Source organism: Puma concolor, chromosome C1, assembly GCF_028749965.1.
Source record: "Puma concolor isolate L17-30 chromosome C1, mPumCon1.1.hap2, whole genome shotgun sequence".
NCBI lineage: Eukaryota > Metazoa > Chordata > Mammalia > Carnivora > Felidae > Puma > Puma concolor.
This window is the reverse complement of record NC_141674.1, coordinates 21,540,758-21,559,133: the sequence shown is the minus strand read 5'-3', so window position 1 is coordinate 21,559,133 and position 18,376 is coordinate 21,540,758. Positions and strand designations below refer to the sequence as shown.

The following is an 18,376-nucleotide window of genomic DNA, read 5'->3' as shown; positions in this document are numbered from 1 at the left end:
AGCATGAACGGGGGAGGGGCAGAGAGAGAGGGAGACACAGAATCGGAAACAGGCTCCAGGCTCTGGGCCATCAGCCCAGAGCCCGACGCGGGGCTCGAACTCACGGACCGCGAGATCGTGACCTGGCTGAAGTCGGACGCTTAACCGACTGCGCCACCCAGGCGCCCCTGGAAGTGAAAGGGTTTTAAAGACAATCTGTTCTTCTATTCCCCTATTCTCTTCACTTAAAAAAATATATATATACATATATGTATATATATTTTGGACTGGTTCAGTCCAAAGAACATGCGACTCTTGATCTCAGGGTTGTAAGTTTGAGCCCCAATGTTGGGTGTAGAGATTACTTAAACTATTTTTTAAAACTTTTTTTTTAAAGTTTATTTTCTGGGGCGCCTGGATGGCTCAGTCGGTTGAGCTTCCGACTTCGGCTCAGTCATGATCTCACGGTCTGTGAGTTCCAGCCCCGTGTCGGGCTCTGTGCTCAGAGCCTGGAGCCTGCTTCAGATTCTGTGTCTCCCTCTCTCTCTGCCCCTCCCCCATTCATGCTCTGTCTCTCTTTGTCTCAAAAATAAATAAACATTAAACAAAATTAAAAAAAAAATAAAGTTTATTTTCAGAGAAGGAGAGAGAGAGAGAACAGGGGAGGAACCGGGAGAGAAAGAGCGAATTCCAAGTAGGCTCCGCAGTGTCAGCTCAGATTCCAGCGTGGGGCTGGAACCCAAAAACCATGAGATCATGACCTGAGCTGAAATCAAAAGTCGGATGCTGTACCGACTGAGCCACCCAGGCACCCTTTGTGAAAACTTTTTTTTTTTTTTTAAGTTTTATTTAAGTAATCTCTACACTCCAGGTGGGGCTTGAACTCACAACCCCAACATCGAGTTTCATGCTCTTCTAACTGAGCCAGCCAGGTGCCCCCCAAAATAAAATATAAAAAAATATCTGTTGGGGTGCCTGGGTGGTGCAGTCTTTTAGTGTCTGACTTGATCGCAGCTCAGGTCTTGATCTCAGGGTCATGAGTTCAAGCTCCGTGTTGGACTCTCTGCTGGGCATGAAGCCTACTTAAAAAAAAAATTGCTAATGAAACAGATGTCTAGAAAAGGCCATGGTCTTATAATTACTACAAGGTGTGACCCCCTCCCCCCATCTCCTAACCCTCTGAAAAATCAGAACCTCATAGTACAATGATAGGGTTGCAACTGGATTTCTGTTTGAGGTACAAGCTGTTAAAAGGAAAAGCAGCTAAGGCTGTTATCCTCAGCCTGTCACCCATAGTTTAAATGTAACTGGTGAGGAGGAGGGAGGATAGACTTGGTATTTAATTGAACTCCCAGCCACACAATCTTGTTTTGATAAAATTATGAAGTAAGTTTTACTGTAGATTACTGGGGCATGGACTCTCTGGACATAATTTCGTAAAAATCCCGTAGCATGTGATTTCCACATAGTAGGTGCTAGTAAGGGTTTACTGTTACAATTGTTCTCTCAAACTGTCCCACAATTAATGTCTCTGTTTTTACACAGTAGTACTTCCCTATTTCTTAGCATTCCAAGTAAGTGAGAGTTAGAAATTTGAGTAGCCCAAAGGCAACCATGGTATATTACATAACAGAATTTAGGTTATTTACAGTCACTTCATGGCATTGTGCTTGGTCAGTATCATCCACAATTGGACTTGATGAAAGTTGTCAGTAAACAGGTGATTTGGAAATGGAGTCATTGACCATTTCAGAATGGTTATGATGTTTTGTTTTTAAATTTACATACCAAAAAACACACCCTTTTGGGAGTGCAGTTCTATGAGTTGTGACAATGCACACTTTCATGTAAGCACCATAACACTGCTCCCTAAAAGTTCCACCATCCCCAGAATTTTCTTCGTGCTGCTCCTTTGTAGTCAAACCCTAACCCACTCCAAGCCACTGGCAACCACTAATCTGTTCTCTCCATCCATATAGCTTTGCCTTTTCCAGAGTGTCATATAAATGGAATCATATAGTAAGTACCTTTTGTCTTGCCACTTTCACTTAGCATATGCATTTGATTATCCATGTTGTTGCATGTGTCCGTAGTTCTTCCTTACTATTGCTGAGTAGTACTCCATTATATAGATATATATTTATAGTTTATCCATTCACCAGTTGAAGGACAATCTATTTTTCCAGTTTTGGACAGTTATTAATAATGTTGCTGTAAACATTCACACACCAATTTTTGTGTGAATAGAAGTTTGCATTTCTTTAGTAAATACCTTAGGAGTGGGATTTCTGGGTCATATGATAAATATGTCCTTCACTTTATAAGAAACTGCAAACTGTTTTCTAAAGAGATTGCACCATTTTACATTCACACAGAAATGTATGATGATTTCAGTTGCTCAACATCCTCTCCAGCACTTGTCTATTTTTAAAATTTTTAAATTATTCTAATAGTACTTAATGGTTATTCATTTCCCTCATTGCATTCTCCAGATGACTAATGATATTGAATATCTTTTCATGTGTTTGTCATCTGCATATCTTCTTAGGCATAGGGTCTGTTCAGATCTTTTGTCCATTTTTTAATTGCATTGTTACTTTTCTTGTTGAATTTTGAGAGTTCTTTATATAACCTGTATACAAGTTATTTGTCAGATATGTGATTTTTAATATTTTCTCTTCATGTATGACATGTCTTTATTTTCTTTTATGGAGCAGGAGTTTACATTTTGGTGAAGTTCACTTTATCAATTTCTTTCTTTTTTTTTTTTCACAAAGTTTATTTATTTTGAGAGAGAGAGAGAGAGAGTAGGGAGAGGCAGAGAAAGAGGGAGAGAGAGAATCCCAAGCAGGCTCTGCACTATTAGTGCAGAGTCCAGTGCGGGGCTGGAACTCACAAATCATGAGATCACAACCTGAGCCGAAGTCATACGCTTAAACGACTGAGCCACCAGGCACTCCTCAATTTCTTTCTTTTGTGGATTATGCTTTTGGTGTTACATGTAAGAACTCTGTCCTGACCCAAAGTTATGAAGATTTTTTTTTCCGTATATATTTTCTTCTAAAAGTTTTGTAGTTTTACATTTTTAATTTTAAGTGTATGATCAGTTTTGAGTTTGCTTTTTTATAAGGTATGAGATATAGGTTAAATTCGTTTTTGTTGCTACTGCTGTATTTTTTGTTATATTTTTAAAAGTTGTCAGAACTACCTATTTTTTCAGAGGAAACAAACCAAATACTACTTTAATTCTTTTTTTCATAGGTAGCATATACACATGGTACAGAATTTAGGCTATATGATGAAAAGTAAATCTTCTCCCACCTTGGTCCCATAGGCCACCCAGATACTACCATTCCCTTCCCTACCAAGATAACTGCTGTTATCAGTTTCTTATTTATCTTTCCAGGAATAATTTATGCATTTACAGTTATATGTCTTTTAAGAAATGATAACAAATTATTCTCACTATTCTGTACCTTGGATTTTCAGTGAACAGTGTATTTTAGAGGTCCTTTCATGAGTTTTTTCATTTTTTTTTCTTTTTTTTTTTTTTTTCAACGTTTATTTGTTTTTGGGACAGAGAGAGAGCATGAGCGGGGGAGGGGCAGAGAGAGAGGGAGACACAGAATCGGAAATAGGCTCCAGGCTCTGGGCCATCAGCCCAGAGCCCGACGTGGGGCTCGAACTCACAGACCGCGAGATCGTGACCTGGCTGAAGTCGGACGCTTAACCGACTGCGCCACCCAGGCGCCCCAATTTTTTAAAAACAGCTTTATTGAGATGTCATTGACATTATCATACAATTCACCATTATCAGATGTACAGTTCAATGGCTTTTTTATACATTCAGGGTTATGCAACCAACCATCACCATAATCTAATTTCAGATTATTTTGTCCCCTCCTAAAATAAACCCTTTACCATTAGCAGTCAATCCCTATTCTTCTCCCTTACGCTTCAGCCCTGGCAACCACTAATCCACTTTCTTGTCTTGATAGGTGTGTCTGTTCTGGACATTTCATATAAATGGAATGATACAACATGTCTTCTGTGACAGGATTCTTTCTTTTATTTATTTTGTTTAATTTTTAAGAAGTTTTATTTAAGTAATTTCTACACCCAACATGGGGCTTGAACCCATGACCCTGAGATTAAGAGTTACAGCTCTTCCAGCTCAGACCTCGGAGAGTGATCTCCTCTGAGCCCCTCTGGTGTAAAATAAACCTCCTGCCTTCCAAAAAAACAAAAACAAAAACAAAACAAAACAAAAAAGGGTTACAGCTCTTCCAATTGGGCCAGCCAGGTACCTCTGGATTCTTTCATTTAGCTTAATATTTTCATGAGTCTTATTCTTTTTCAGTGTATTTCATTGTGGTTATACCCTGATTTATTTAACTGTATCACTTTTGATGGACATTTAGGCTGATATTCCTTGTATGTACAGTATTATTTTTACATAGAAGTTCAACTGTAATATAAATTGCTAAACATGGAACTGTGGGGTCAAAACAATATATGTTTTTTAATTTTGGTAGATACTGCTAAGTAGCCCTGTATAGAGACCTCTAACAAATTTATATTCCCCCCACTCCAACAACAGACGAAATGACTATCCATAAAATTTTCAGAGTACATGTAAAACTTTTTCATCATTGCCAGAGGAGGAATAAATGGTTTTAATCTGTGTTTTTATTATGAATGAGAATAAAGGTAATTTCATTACTTTAAGAACTATTTGAATTTCTTGTACTGTGTTTTTTTGTTTTGTTTTTTGCAATTTTTCTTTTGGGTGGTTGGGTGCCTATTGATGTCTAAATATTTTTTATATGTAAAAGAAATTAGTTCTTTGTCTTTGATATATATATTGCATATATTTTTGCTAGTTTGTCTTTTTGTCCTTTATTATGTTTGTTGCCATGCAGACATTTTATTTTTGTTTTTTTAAAAATTTTATTTATTTGTCAGACAAATAAAATTACATTTTATTTTTATGTAATTGAATATGTCAAGTATTTTATGGCTTCTGAGCTTTGGGTCATCTTTATTTTATTTATGTATTTTAAAATGTTTATTTATTTTTCAAAGAGAGAGTGGGTGCAAGCAGGGGAGGGGCAGAAAGAGAGGGTGACAGAGGATCAGAAGCAGGCTCCATGCTGACAGCAGAGAGCCCAATGTGGGGATGGAACTTGTGATCCTGGAGCTCATGACCTGAGCTGATGTCAGACACTTAACTGACTGAGCCACTCAGGCGCCCCCTTTGGGCCATCTTTAGAAGGGCTTTTCATTTACTGCTGAGAATTTTTTTTCCCCAATTTTAAAAATTGAGATAATTGTAGATTTATTTGCAGTTATAAGAAATAATACAGAGTGGAACACCTGGGTGGCTAAGTGGGCTAAGTGTCAGACTTTGGCTCAGGTCATGATCTCTTGGTTTGTGAGTTTCAGCCTTGCGTTGAGCTCTGTGCTGGGATTTTCTTTCTCCCCCTCTCTCTGTCCCTTCCCCACTCTCTCTCTCTCTCTCTCTCTCTCAAAATAAATAAATAATTTTTTTAATTAAAAAAAAATAACATACAGAGATCTCTTGTATACTTTGCCTAGTTTTCTCCAGTGGTAACATTTTGCAAAACTGTTGTGCAGTATGACAATCAGGATATTGACCCTGATATAATCCACCAGTCTCATTCAGATTTACCCAGTTTTACTTGTATTTGTTGACTTGTATTCATTTGTGGATGTATGTGGATTAAGTCCTATACAATTTAGTCACTTTCATAGGTTCTTTTTTTTTTTTTTTAGTGTTTATTTATTTATTTTGAGAGAGAGAGAGAGTAAGCAGGGGAGGGGCAGAGGGACAGAAAATCCCAAGCAGGCTCCACACTGTTAGCAAAGAGCCAGCCCATTGTGGGGCTTGAACCCACGAACCACGAGATCATGACCTGAGACAAAAATCAAGAGTTGGTCATTGGTTGGTCATTGGTCACCTCACTGACTGAGTCACCCAGGAGCCCCTAAAGGTTCTTTTATCTGTCATCACAGTCCAGACACTGAATGATTCCATCACAAAGGTCCCTCATATTGCCCTTTTGTAACCACATCTGCTTCCCTGCTACTCAGTGCCTAACAACCTCACGAATCTCTTTCCTGTTCCTAAAATTTTGTCATTTCAGGGGCTCCTGGGTGGCGCAGTCGGTTAAGCGTCCGACTTCAGCCAGGTCACGATCTCGCACTCCGTGAGTTCGAGCCCCGCGCCAGGCTCTGGGCTGATGGCTCGGAGCCTGGAGCCTGTTTCCAATTCTGTGTCTCCCTCTCTCTCTGCCCCTCCCCCGTTCATGCTCTGTCTCTCCCTGTCCCAAAAATAAATAAACGTTGAAAAAAAAATTAAAAAAAATAATAAAAAAAATAAAATTTTGTCATTTCAAAGATGTTATATAAATACATTTTTGTATTGTCTTTTGCTCAATGTAATTCTCTGGAGGTTCATGTAAGTCGTGTGTATCAAGTTTTTTTCTTTTTATTGATAAGTAATTTTCCATGATCTGGATATACCAGTTTGTTTAACCATTCACTTTTTGAGAGACACCTGAGCTGATTGCAGTTTTTGACTATTACAAATAAGGCTACTATGAATATTCATGTAAAGGTTTTGGTGTGAACATAAGTTCTCATTTCTCTAGGATAAATGCCTAGGACTTCAATTGTTGGGTCGTGTAATAGTTGCATATTAAGAGTTCTTTTTTTTTTTTTTCTGAGCCAACTTTATTGAGGTATAATTTGTGTACAATAAAATGCACATTGTAAGTATTTAGTTTGATGGGTTTTCAGAAATGTATGCAGCTGTGTAAGCATCACCCCCCTCAAGATATAGAGCATTTATATCTACCTCACAAACGTCCCCCATACCCCTGTTCAGTCTCTGCCCCATCTATTGCTAGAGTTTAGTTTTTAGATCATTAGAGATTAGAATTTCATATAAACGGAATCAGGGGTGCCTGGGTGGTGCAATCAGTTAAACGTTGGACTCTCTTGATTTTGGCTCAGATCATAATCTCATGGTTCATGGAATTGAGCCCCAAGTTGAGAGATTCTCTCTCCTCCCATTCTCTCTGCAGCCCCCCTCAAAATGAATAAACTTTAAAAATGAAATACAAATACGGGGTGCCTGGGTGGCTCAGTCGATTGAGCGTCCGACTTCGGCTCAGGTCATGATCTCACAGTTCGTGAGTGCTAGCTAGCCCTGTGTTGGGCTCTGTGCTGACAGCTCAGAGCCTGGAGCCTGCTTCAGATTCTGTGTCTCCCTCTCTGTCTGCTCCTCCCCCTTTCATGCTCTGTTTCTCTCTCCTTCAAAAATAAAAACAGAAAACAAAATTTTTTAATGAAATACAAATTTAAAAATTAAATAAATGGAATCATAGAGTATTTCTTTTGAGACTGGATTTTTTTTTGCTTAAATATTTTTTGAGATTCATCCCTGTTGTTTTGTGTATTAATGGTTTGTTCTTTTTTCCCCTTTTTTCTTTTTAGAGTAGGCTCGACACCCAATGTAGGACTTGAACTCCGACCCTGAGATTAAGAGTCGCATGCTCTACCTGCTGAGCCAGCCAGGCACCCCCCCCCCCTTTTTTTTTCTAATTTTTTTTTTTTTTACTTTATTTTTTTAAATGATTATTTATTTTGAGAGAGAGAGAGAGAGAAAGACACACACATACTCACACATACACACGTGCATGCACGAGAGCAGGAGAGGGGTACAGAGAGAGGGATTGAAAGAATCCCAAGCAGGCTTTGCAACGTCAACACAGACCCCATCTCAGGGCTTCATCTCATGAACCATGAGATCATGACCTGAGCTGAGATATAGAGTCGGATGCTCACCCGACTGAGCCACCCAGGCACCCCTAGTTTTTTAATAAACTATTTCTTAGAACAGTTTTAGGGGCACCTGGGTGGCTCAGTGGGGTAAGCATCCGACTTTGGCTCAGGTCATAATCTCGTGGTTCATGAGTTCGAGCCCGCGTCAGGCTCTGTGCTGACAGCTCAGAGCCTGGAACCTGCTTCGGATCCTGTGTCTCCTTTTTTCTCTGTGCTCCTCCCCCACTTGTGCTCTGTCTCTCAAAAATGAATAAACGTTAAGAAAAAATTTAGAACAGTTAAGATTTACAGAAAAATTGGGAAGGTAATAGGGTTTCCATACACCCAGTTTCTCCATAGCAATATCTTACATTAGTATGGTGCATTTGTTAAAACTAATGAGCCAATATTAATACAGTATTATTAACTGAAGTCCATCATTTATTCAGATCTTAGTTTTTCCATTTGTCTTCATGTCTCTTTAGGCTTCTCTGTGACAGTATATCCTTAGATTTTTTAAGAAACTGCAAACTGTTTTAGAGTGGCTGTCCTGTTTACATTCCCACTTGCAATGTGCTAGTGATCCATTTTCTCTGCATCCTTGTCAGTATTTGGCGCTATCACTATTTTTTATTTTAGGCATACTTCTAGGTGTGTAGTTTCATCTTACTGCAGTTTTAATTTGCCTTTCTTTAATGACTAGTGATGTTGAATACCTTTTCTTGTGCTTCATTTGCCATCTGTATGACTTTGGTGAAATATCTGGTCAGGTCTTCTGTGCATTTTGTAATTGAATTAGTTAAAAAAAAAAAGACGTGTTGAGTTTTGAGAATTCTGTATACTTTATAGATACTAGTCTTTTGTTGGATATGTAGTTTGTAAATACTTTCTCCTCGTCTGTAGCTCGTCTTTTCATCCTTTCTACGTAGGCTTTCACATAGGAAACATTTTTAATTTGATGAAGGCCAATTTATCAATATTTCCTTTTATTGATTGCATTTAGTGTCAAGCTAAGAACTCTTGTCTAGCTAGAGCCCAAAGATTTTCTCCTGTTTTTTCTAAAAGTATTATAGTTGTACATTTGATATTATTAAAGTATACGATCCATTTTGGGTTAGTTTTTTTTAATAAAGTGAGAGGGTTATATTTCTGAATATTTTTTAAATCTATATTCTAGTATTTTATATTTAACATTTAAGATAATTCATTTTATATTTAAGATTTAAATATTTGATCTGTCTGCAATAAAAGAGTGTATGAAGGGAGGAATATATATATACCCTCCCTCATTCCAGATGGGTCAAATATTTAAATTTTAAACACGAAACCAGATGTTTTCCAGATGTACTCATATACCACCATGTATTCAATAATCTATCTTTTCCTTATTGATATATGCTATGAACATGAGAATATAGGTTTGTGTGGGAACACAAGTTTTTATTTTTCTGGGATAAACGCCTAAGAGTGCAATCCTTTATTTATTTGGGTGGGGGTTGGGTGATTTGGTTTCCTGTCCTTAATAGTGGTATAATTTGTGTATACAATAAAATGCACAGATCTTAAATATTCAGTGTGATGACTTTGACATTGTGTAAATCCATGTAATCATCACCCATCCAAATATGGTGTTTTAAATCCAACCAAATAAAGGAATAGTCTAGGAAACTATGGGCAGTGTCAGTCTGGTAATGAGTGGTTATCATCTGCTTTGTTTTGTCTTGTTTTAATGGAAGAAATAGCTCACCTAACAGAATTATTGAAAATGCAGAAGTAATGTTTGCTTCTCAACAAAACAATACAGTAAATTGCAGTCTAGTTTCTTAGGGAGAAACTTTGATGTTTCTTATATTGTATGGATTCCCCTTATTTCATTAAAACAACTTATTTCATTAATAGTCATTGGAGCTATTCCTTAATGTTAATTCCAAACTTGACATACGATTATTCATATTTGGTGCTGTGTAGATTGTGTTCTTGTCTACAGGTCTTATTATAGAAATTCCCATTATGCAGAAATCTCTATTACAAAAAAAGTCTTCTACTTATTTTGAGCAATACCCAGTACTCTTTGGGAAGTCCCTTGAAGGTTATGGGAATGTTATTTGAAGGGTATAATATGTTCAGTGTGGTGAACATACTGATAATCTTTAATAAGTCTCTTTCATAAAACTTGCTGTGGGTAAATAGTTTGTTTTTATAACATTAAAGAACAACTATTAACCACATTCTCAGTCTTTCCCTCTCCTGATTCTTCTGTTGGTACCATTTGTGGGTAAGGGAGAAGGAGTGCATACGGTTAAAAAACAAACCAGTGATCTTGATGCTCTGCTGTCCCCCTCAGCTGACTCTTGGCCAAGTTTCTCTTGATCATTTAACCAGTGCATAGTTAGTTGCTGTTCTTAAGGGTAAACCAGGAAAGGTGATTTCTCATGTTAGAAAGTTAGACGGTTTGTTGGGGAGGAACTCAGCAACTGGGGCAAGAGTTCACACGTATAGATGCTCATTTAGGTTGCTAAGCTTCACCACGTTCTGATAACCACTGCCATGATTCCTGCAAGTTCAAGTTTCACAATTTGGCCAATGAAGTTTCCATATGCTGCTAGTTTATCCCTAACGCTAGAACATCCGTTTCATTAGAAGAGAATTTATATTACTATAATCTTCATTAATTTTAAAAGCTGCGTATGAAAGAGATGGAGATATTTCTCTTGGTAATGAGTAAGAATAAGGAGACAGGAATATGGATGCGTTTCTCCACATCCAGTTTGCTTGGATTCTGGCCCATGAAGATGTGCCAGCCATGCAACTGAAATGGTTCTGTGGCAAGAGTGGTGCTTGATGCCAGTTGTTCATTTACAGGTAGCTTTTGAAAATGGCTGCCTCTCAGTTCACCGGGCTCACAGCTGTTGCTGATGTAATTAAAGATCTAGACACTCAGATAGCTGTAAGTAAGCTCGTTGAGGCTGCTGTTGACAGAATTTGGTAAATGTGCTTCTGATCTTGATGACACCAAAGCTGCTGTCCACAGAGTCTACCTCATGGCTTTAAAATTTAGGAGTCTTGGCTACTCCAGGCTAGGGACTCTGCATGTACTTAAAGATTGCTAACACTCAGAGAAAATTTGCTCTTGATGACAAAGAACAGCTTATTTTTAACAGTTGCTAAAAATCGTGTTGATTAGACATAGCCCTGACATAGATTTAAGCATGTTTTGAAGTGCCAAAATGAACTAATCTGTTTTCTGAAGTTTTGTGACTGGTTTTAAGTATGTGATTGTGCCATGATTTATTTGAATTTAACATTATTTGCTGTTGAAAAATAACACATTTAGTACTTAACCAAGTATTCTATTTTTATGAAGTCTTCAAAAATGTCTTACTCATTCTAGTTTATTTTTGTATAAGATTTCTCATTTCATTTACTTATTTAATTTTGTGGACTATTTCATTTAGATTTTAGAGAAAAGATAGTTTCTAAATATGAGGTGAGAGCAATGAACATTCCTCATTCCGTCCATTTTTAATGTGCAGGTATCACATGGTCACTATCCCAGAAATCCTAAAGACCCTTCAAGTCCAAGAGACTTTATATAAGTTTACTTTCAAAACTTACCCTTTATTAAAGATGTTTCTGGAGTTAATTCTCTTGTTTTCCTTCTACAGTTGATTGGCCTTGGTCCTCACAGCTCCAAAAAGAAACAGGATCTTGATAAGCTCTATGAGCTAAAGTCCAAAGCTCGGCAGATTATGAACCAGTTTGGCCCCTCAGCCCTAATCAACCTTTCCAATTTCTCATCCATAAAACCGGAACCAGCCAGCACTCCTCCACAAGGCTCCATGGCCAATAGCACTACAGTGGTAAAGATACCAGGCACTCCTGGGACTGGAGGGCGTCTCAGCCCTGAAAATAATCAGGTATCGTTTCTTATTTTTGGTTCTTTATAGGTACCTCTTATCTGTTATTTGAACCAATAATGCTTTGGGAGATGTCTGTCTATCTCAGATGCTGCTTCTTCCTTTTAGCTGGAAAAGGTCTTTTCCCTCCTTTGGACTTCTTTATTTTTTTTATTTTCTAATTTTGTTGTTGTTGTTTATTTATTGTTGAGAGAGAGAGAGTGTGTGTGAGCAGGGAAGGGGCAGAGAGAGAGAGAGGGAGACACAGAATGTGAAGCAGGCTCCAGGCTCTGAACTGTCAGCACAGAGCCCGACATGGGACTCAAACTCACAAGCTGTGAGATCATGACCTGAGCCGAAGTCGGACGCTTAACCCACTGAGCCACCCAGTCGCCCTATTTTTTTTAAATAGGTTTGTTAGGGGGTGCCTGGGTATCTCAGTGGGTTGAGCATCCAAATTTGGCTCAGGTCGTGATCTTGCCATTCATCAGAGCCCTGCGTCGGGATAGCTGCTGTCAGCACAGAGCCCACTTTGGGTCCTCTGTCTCCCTCTCTGTCTGCGCCTCCCTTGCTCACACTCTCTCTCTGAAAAATAAAATTTAAATTTAAAAGAAATTTAAAGAGTTTTACTATTTATTTATTTATTTATTTATTTATTTATTTATCTTTAGCTTATTTTGAGAGAGAGTGAGAGAGCAGAGGAGGGGCAGAGAGAGAGAGCAAGAATCCCAAACAGGCTTAGGCTTGAACTCACGAACCGTGAGATCATGACCTGAGCCAAAACCAAGAGTCAGACACTTAACCATCTGAGCCACCCAGACGCCCCTGTCCTTTGGACTTCTGAAGTTCTTTATGAAATTATCATGTACAATGTTTATCAGTGTTTATAGTGTTTATGTGTGTGATGTATATTTACATACATCCATATACACACACTAACACAACATGTTGCCTATGATAGGTTTTTATATTTTTATGTATAAATATATATATGCTTTATAATTGGTAAATAAAATAGCTAAATAAAATAACTAATGCATTCATTATTCATTATTCCTGTAATTAAGTACCATTGCCTCCAGTCTTTTCTCCTTCTAGTTCATTCAGCTGCTGCCATTAATTTTCTGCAGTACTTCTAAAATCTGCCCCCTACTTTCTGGCCATGATTCTGATTCTGCTCTGCAGACCCACAAGAGATAAGAAATAAGTATTATCTCTTAACTTGAACCTTGTAGGCTGGAATAGGAGGGAGAGACATTTCAAGAAAATAGGGGGAGGGACCAGTAAAGGTGAATGGGGAAGGTTGGGCAGATAGTTGGGAAGCCAGCTTGTGTTGAATGTGTAGTCTGTTGGAGAAGAGCAGGAGGTAAGACAGTTTAGGCTGGATTATGGCAGAATAAACTGAGCATATACTAGTCAGTTTCCTTTGGAACTTTTAGTCATTAGACAATCTTTGCAAATATTTAATAGAAGAGTAAGTAACATAATAAAAGTAGTATATCATAGGAGGATTAACTTGGTAGTAAGTGGATAAGAAAGGTAGGAAAGGGGGCAGACTGAGAGGAAGACCAGGTCTAAGACTTCTGTAGTAAATCAAGATGTGCAGTAAAGGCTTGATGTAGTGGTAATGTTAGAATGGAGAATGGATAGATCTGAGAAATCATGAACAAATATGTATTTTAAAAATTTCTTTTTTCTTTATTTCCAAGATTATACATGCTTATCACAGAAACTTTAGAAATACAAGAATAAATAGCCCATAATTTTACCATCACCCCAAAATAACTATGGTTAACATTTTTTTTAATATGAAGTTTATTGTCATATTGGTTTCCATACAACACCCAGTGCTCATCCCAACAGGTGCCCTCCTAGATGCCCATCACCACTTTCCCCTCCCTCCCACTCCCCATCAACCCTCAGTTTATTCTCAGTTTATGGTTAGCATTTTAATGTATGTCTTTTGATTATTGTTTAATGGTATATGTATGTAACATGACATTTCCTCTCTGAAAAAGGGATCACAGTTGTACGCACTTATACAAATATTATATGGAGATGAACACATGGTCCCTCCCCTCAGGGAGCTTTCAGCCTACTGAGTCTGAAACAGGCAAGTTTATGGGGTGCCTGGGTGGCTCAGTCGGTTGAGCAGCCGACTTTGGCTCAGGTCATGATCTTGGGGTCCATGAGTTTGAGCCCCGTGTTGGGCTCTGTGCTGACAGCTCAGAACCTGGGCCTGCTTTGGATTCTGTGTCTCCCTCTCTCTCTCTGCCCCTTCCCTGCTCACACTCTGTCTCTGTCAAAAATAAACAAACATTAAAAAGAAAGAAAGAAAGAAACAGGCAAGTTTACAACTACATACAATGATAGAAGGGTGCACAGAGTCTAGTAGAGGCCAAAGGAGGAAGTGGTTCCTTTTACCTGGGTGGGCTAGGAAAAGCAGAAAGAAGGCACCATAGACTGAGCAGATAGGAAGAAGGGTAGAAGAGCACGTCCAAAAGCAACAGAGGCACATACAAGTTGTGATGGTCAGAAAATTGCGAATTATTTAATGTAGAGGGAAGGTAAGGCATAGTGAGCAAGAGATGAAGCAGAAATAAACTGACAGATGTTGGCCTCTCGGCCACACTGCTCTTGTGGCCTTTCCCTGGGCTACTTCTGTCTTGAGAGTACAGTTTTGTAGAATACAAGTCTTGTAGGCCAGACTGCTGACTTTTGGAAAGTAGAAACTAAACCCAACACAGTGACAGCCTTTCTTCATTACAGGGTAATAAGGGGTTTTTCTCCCTTAATACTTACTGAAAAAATCTTCTCCCAATTAACTTTAGGTATTGACCAAGAAGAAATTACAAGACTTAGTCAGAGAAGTGGATCCTAATGAGCAATTGGATGAAGATGTGGAGGAGGTAAGGTGGGGTTGGGAACCCCAGAATCTGTGTCCCTGAGAGCTAATACAGAATATTGGCTCTTTAGAGGCAGACAAATCTGAATTTGAATGTTGGCTCTGCCACTTACCAGTTCTGTAGCTGTGGACAAGTCACGTACGCTTTTTGACTCAGTTTCCTCTTGTGTTGGCAGGGTATGGTATTATTTACCCACAGGGTTATTGTGAGGGTTCCCTGGAATAACTTGTACAAATCACTTAGGAGAATGCCTAGCACTTTCTACCTAGCAGCTGCTGCTGCTTTTGCTTGGTGAAAAAGGCTTCGTTTGTTGTTCACAGGCAATCACTTTCAACAGTTTTAGTTGTTTCTATAATATTCCTCCATATTTTTAAGTAATATACTGAAACAGATATTCTTTGATTTCTGTCTGTTGACAGAATTTTGTTAAACCACTCACATCCATACATGCTTCCCTTTCCCTCATTTTTCCAATATAGTTTTGTCACAACTTTTAGATAACTCAGAAATCAGTATTTACATTATTCTGACCAAGTAAATATTGTTCACCACTGAACCAAGTCCTGTTTTGTACTACTTACAAAGTTGATAATTGACTCATTTTTATTTAGTTTTATTTTGTGCCTTTTTTATTCGACTTCTGCTATCACCTCTGGTGTACACTTTATCAACATTGTTTTCCAAATGGAAAAATAATCTGCAGATTTTAGTCTCTCCCCCGCCCGCTTTCCTGACTTGGAGATTTCACTCCCAGAATCCTCCATCGTCTTCTGGTCTGATTAATTTTAGGTCACTTGAACAAACCTCTCCTGGGTCTTCCTTTTGCTCTTTTTTTTTTTTTTTCCTCTTTGGATCTCTTGTTTCCTAGATCCTACATCCTCTTCTTACTTTATTCCCTCTTTTTGTTAGAACACATTTTTATTACTGTCTAAGAAGGATAGATGAGAAGTAAATGTCTGAAAATATCTACATTCTAACTTCACACTTAATTTTTGGTTTGAAAGAGTTTAGAATTTGATTATGGAAATCATTTTTTTCCTTTCAGTTGTAAAGGCATTGCTCCATTGTCTTTGAAAATCTATTAAGAAATCTTATGCAGGGTGCTTCATGCAACTCTTGATCTCAGGGTCGTGAGTTCAAGCCCCATGTTCGGCATGGAGCCTACTTGAGAAAAAAAAAGAAAAACAGAAAGGTCTTATGCCATTCTGATCCCAATTTTGGTTTTTTAGAGTCTTTTTTCTTTCCCCCCCCTTTTTTTTTTTTTAATATTTTCTTTTTTAAGTAATCTCTATACCCAACCTGAGGCTTGTACTCAACCCTGAGATCAAGAGTTGCATGCTCTACCAACTGAGCCAGCCACGTGCCCCTAGAGTGTTACTTTTTTTCTATTCTGAATTTTCATATGAGCTTTAGTGCTATCTTTTTTCATTTGTTGTGCTGGGTTCCTGGAACCTTCTTTTATTTTAGGGACTTGAGTGCCTCAATTCTGGGATGATTTTGTATATTTTGGGGTTTGGAGTTTTTTGTTATTTGTTTTGCCTTTGCTGAAGAGTATGTAATGACAAGGAAAGGAAATACAAATTATAAAAAAAAAAGTATAATTCCATTTTTATTTTTTTATATTTTATTTTATTTTATTTTTTATTTTTAACGTTTATTTTTGAGACAGAGAGAGACAGAGCATGAACGGGGGAGGGTCAGAGAGAGAGGGAGACACAGAATATGAAACAGGCCCCAGGCTCTGAGCTGTCAGCACAGAGCCTAACGCGGGGCTCGAACTCACAGACTGTGAGATCATGACCCAAGCTGAGGTCGGACGCTCAACCGACTGAGCCACCCAGGCGCCCCATCCATTTTTATTTTTTTTAACCAGAGGGAAAAATACTTGCTGTCTTTGTGTGTGGGGAGGATGGGGGAGTGGTTGAGGGGGTAGCAGCTTTATTGAGATATAATTCATATACCATAAAATTCACTCATTTGAAATCTACAGTTCAGTGGTTGTTAGTCTCTTCACAGAATTATACAACTCTCAACACTGTCATTTTTAGAACATTTTCATCACCCCTAAAAGAAACCCCTACCTATTAGCAGTCACTCCCATTTTTTTCCAACCCCACAGCCCTTAAGCAACTAACTACTAATCTACTTTCTGTCTTTACAGATTTGCCTGTTTCTGGACATTTCAGATAAATGGAGTCATATAATATGTGGTGTCTGTGACTGGCTTATTTCACTTAGTGTAATGTTTTTAAAGTTCACTAAAGTTCTGTAGCAGATATGAGTACCTCTTTTCTTTTTAGGGCAGAATACTATTCTGTTGTATGGACATACCATTGTTTATCCATTCATCAGTTGATGGGTTGTATCCACTTTTTGGTTATTATGAATGTTGCATGAACATTCATGTGCAAATTTTGTTTTTTTCCTTTTTTTAAAACTCGTGCATAAGTTTTATGTCGAAATATGTTTTCATTTTTCTTGATAATATACTTAGGAGTGAAGTTGCAGAGTCATGTGGTAATTGTTTTTCCAAAGTGCTACATACACCCTTTAACATTCATACCAGCAGTGTGTGAGACTTCCATTTTCTTATATTAGTTTTTTGATAATTTCTTTTCTGTTTTTGCTCTTTCATTCTGTAATGACAATTGGTTGGATATTGAATCTTCTGCATTGGTCCTCTTAGGGTTTTTTGTCTTTGATTTCCTATTTTTCATTTCTTTATAATTCTAAGTTCCACTTGCTAGGGAGATTTTTCTTAGTTTATCTTCTAAACTTTGTAAGTTTTATGGTTTTTTGCTATAAAAATTAGAATTCTTATGAGGTTTTCTTGTTGACTAGTCCTTTTTTTGTTTGTTTGTTTCTTAAAGATTTTATTTGGGGGCACCTGAGTGGCTCAGTTGGTTAAGCATCCAACTTCAGTTCAGGTCATGGTCTCGCGGTTCATGAGTTCAAGCCCCAAGTCGGGCTCTGTGCTGACATCTTGGAGCCCGGAGCCTGCTTTGGATTCTGTGTCTCCCTTTCTCTCCGTCCCTCCCCAACTTGTGCGTGCTCTCTCTGTCTCTCAAAAATAAAATTTAAAAAAAAAAAAGGAAAGATTTTATTTTGTAAGTAATCTCTACACCCAAGGTGGGGCTTGCAGAATCCTGACATCAAGAGTCATACTCTTCCACCAGCTGAGCCAGCCAGGCACTTCTAATTGGTCCTTTTTTTCCCCAAGCCACTCTGTTCTTATTTTATGGCTGTAATATCTTCTCTTACCTTTCTTTCCAAGGAATTCCATTTTTTGACATTTTCTTCTTTTCCCTGCATTGTCTTAGTGTCCCCTGGGCCCTTTTTTTCTCCTTGGTTTGCTTATTTTCTTTTTAGTATTGGAGATTTCCTTCACATGTTTGGTGTTCTTGACGATCTGTTCTTAAAGACTGAGCCACTAAAAAGCTGATGTGAAGCAGAATTTACTGATTGGCTTCATCTAGTAACGTACTGTTAATGTTTAGCAACAAATTTGGTGGAGGAAAAGGCCCTAATTTTTAGCGTTTCCTAATTTCTGTGGTGTAAATATTCCCAATATACCCTATTTTAAGCTATCAGCATGTTGCTGAATGCAAGATTGTGAAGAAATGCATGTAATTAATTGACTTTTATGAGCTCCTCTCAGCTGGCTTTAGCAAACCACTGGCTTCACTCCAGAATAATTTGTCCACAAGTCAGCCTTCTTATTGGAGGATCTCTACATCTCAGCATCTG

At 38.1% G+C, this 18,376-nt stretch overlaps 1 protein-coding gene across 2 annotated transcripts in view; it reads left to right on the top strand.

Annotated features, from left to right (window-relative positions):
- TAF12 (TATA-box binding protein associated factor 12) overlaps nucleotides 1-18,376 on the top strand; it is a 32,380-nt gene that overhangs the window by 4,045 nt on the left and 9,959 nt on the right. Inside the window, exons 2-4 of one of the 2 annotated variants that reach the window (XM_086716209.1) lie at nucleotides 10,690-10,774; nucleotides 11,493-11,744; nucleotides 14,555-14,632. In XM_086716209.1, the coding sequence (XP_086572335.1) occupies nucleotides 10,703-10,774; nucleotides 11,493-11,744; nucleotides 14,555-14,632 (402 nt within the window). In that variant the 5' untranslated portion in view covers nucleotides 10,690-10,702. The remainder of the gene's footprint in view (nucleotides 1-10,689; nucleotides 10,775-11,492; nucleotides 11,745-14,554; nucleotides 14,633-18,376) is intronic. The other variant, XM_025934812.2, reaches the window with a different exon arrangement.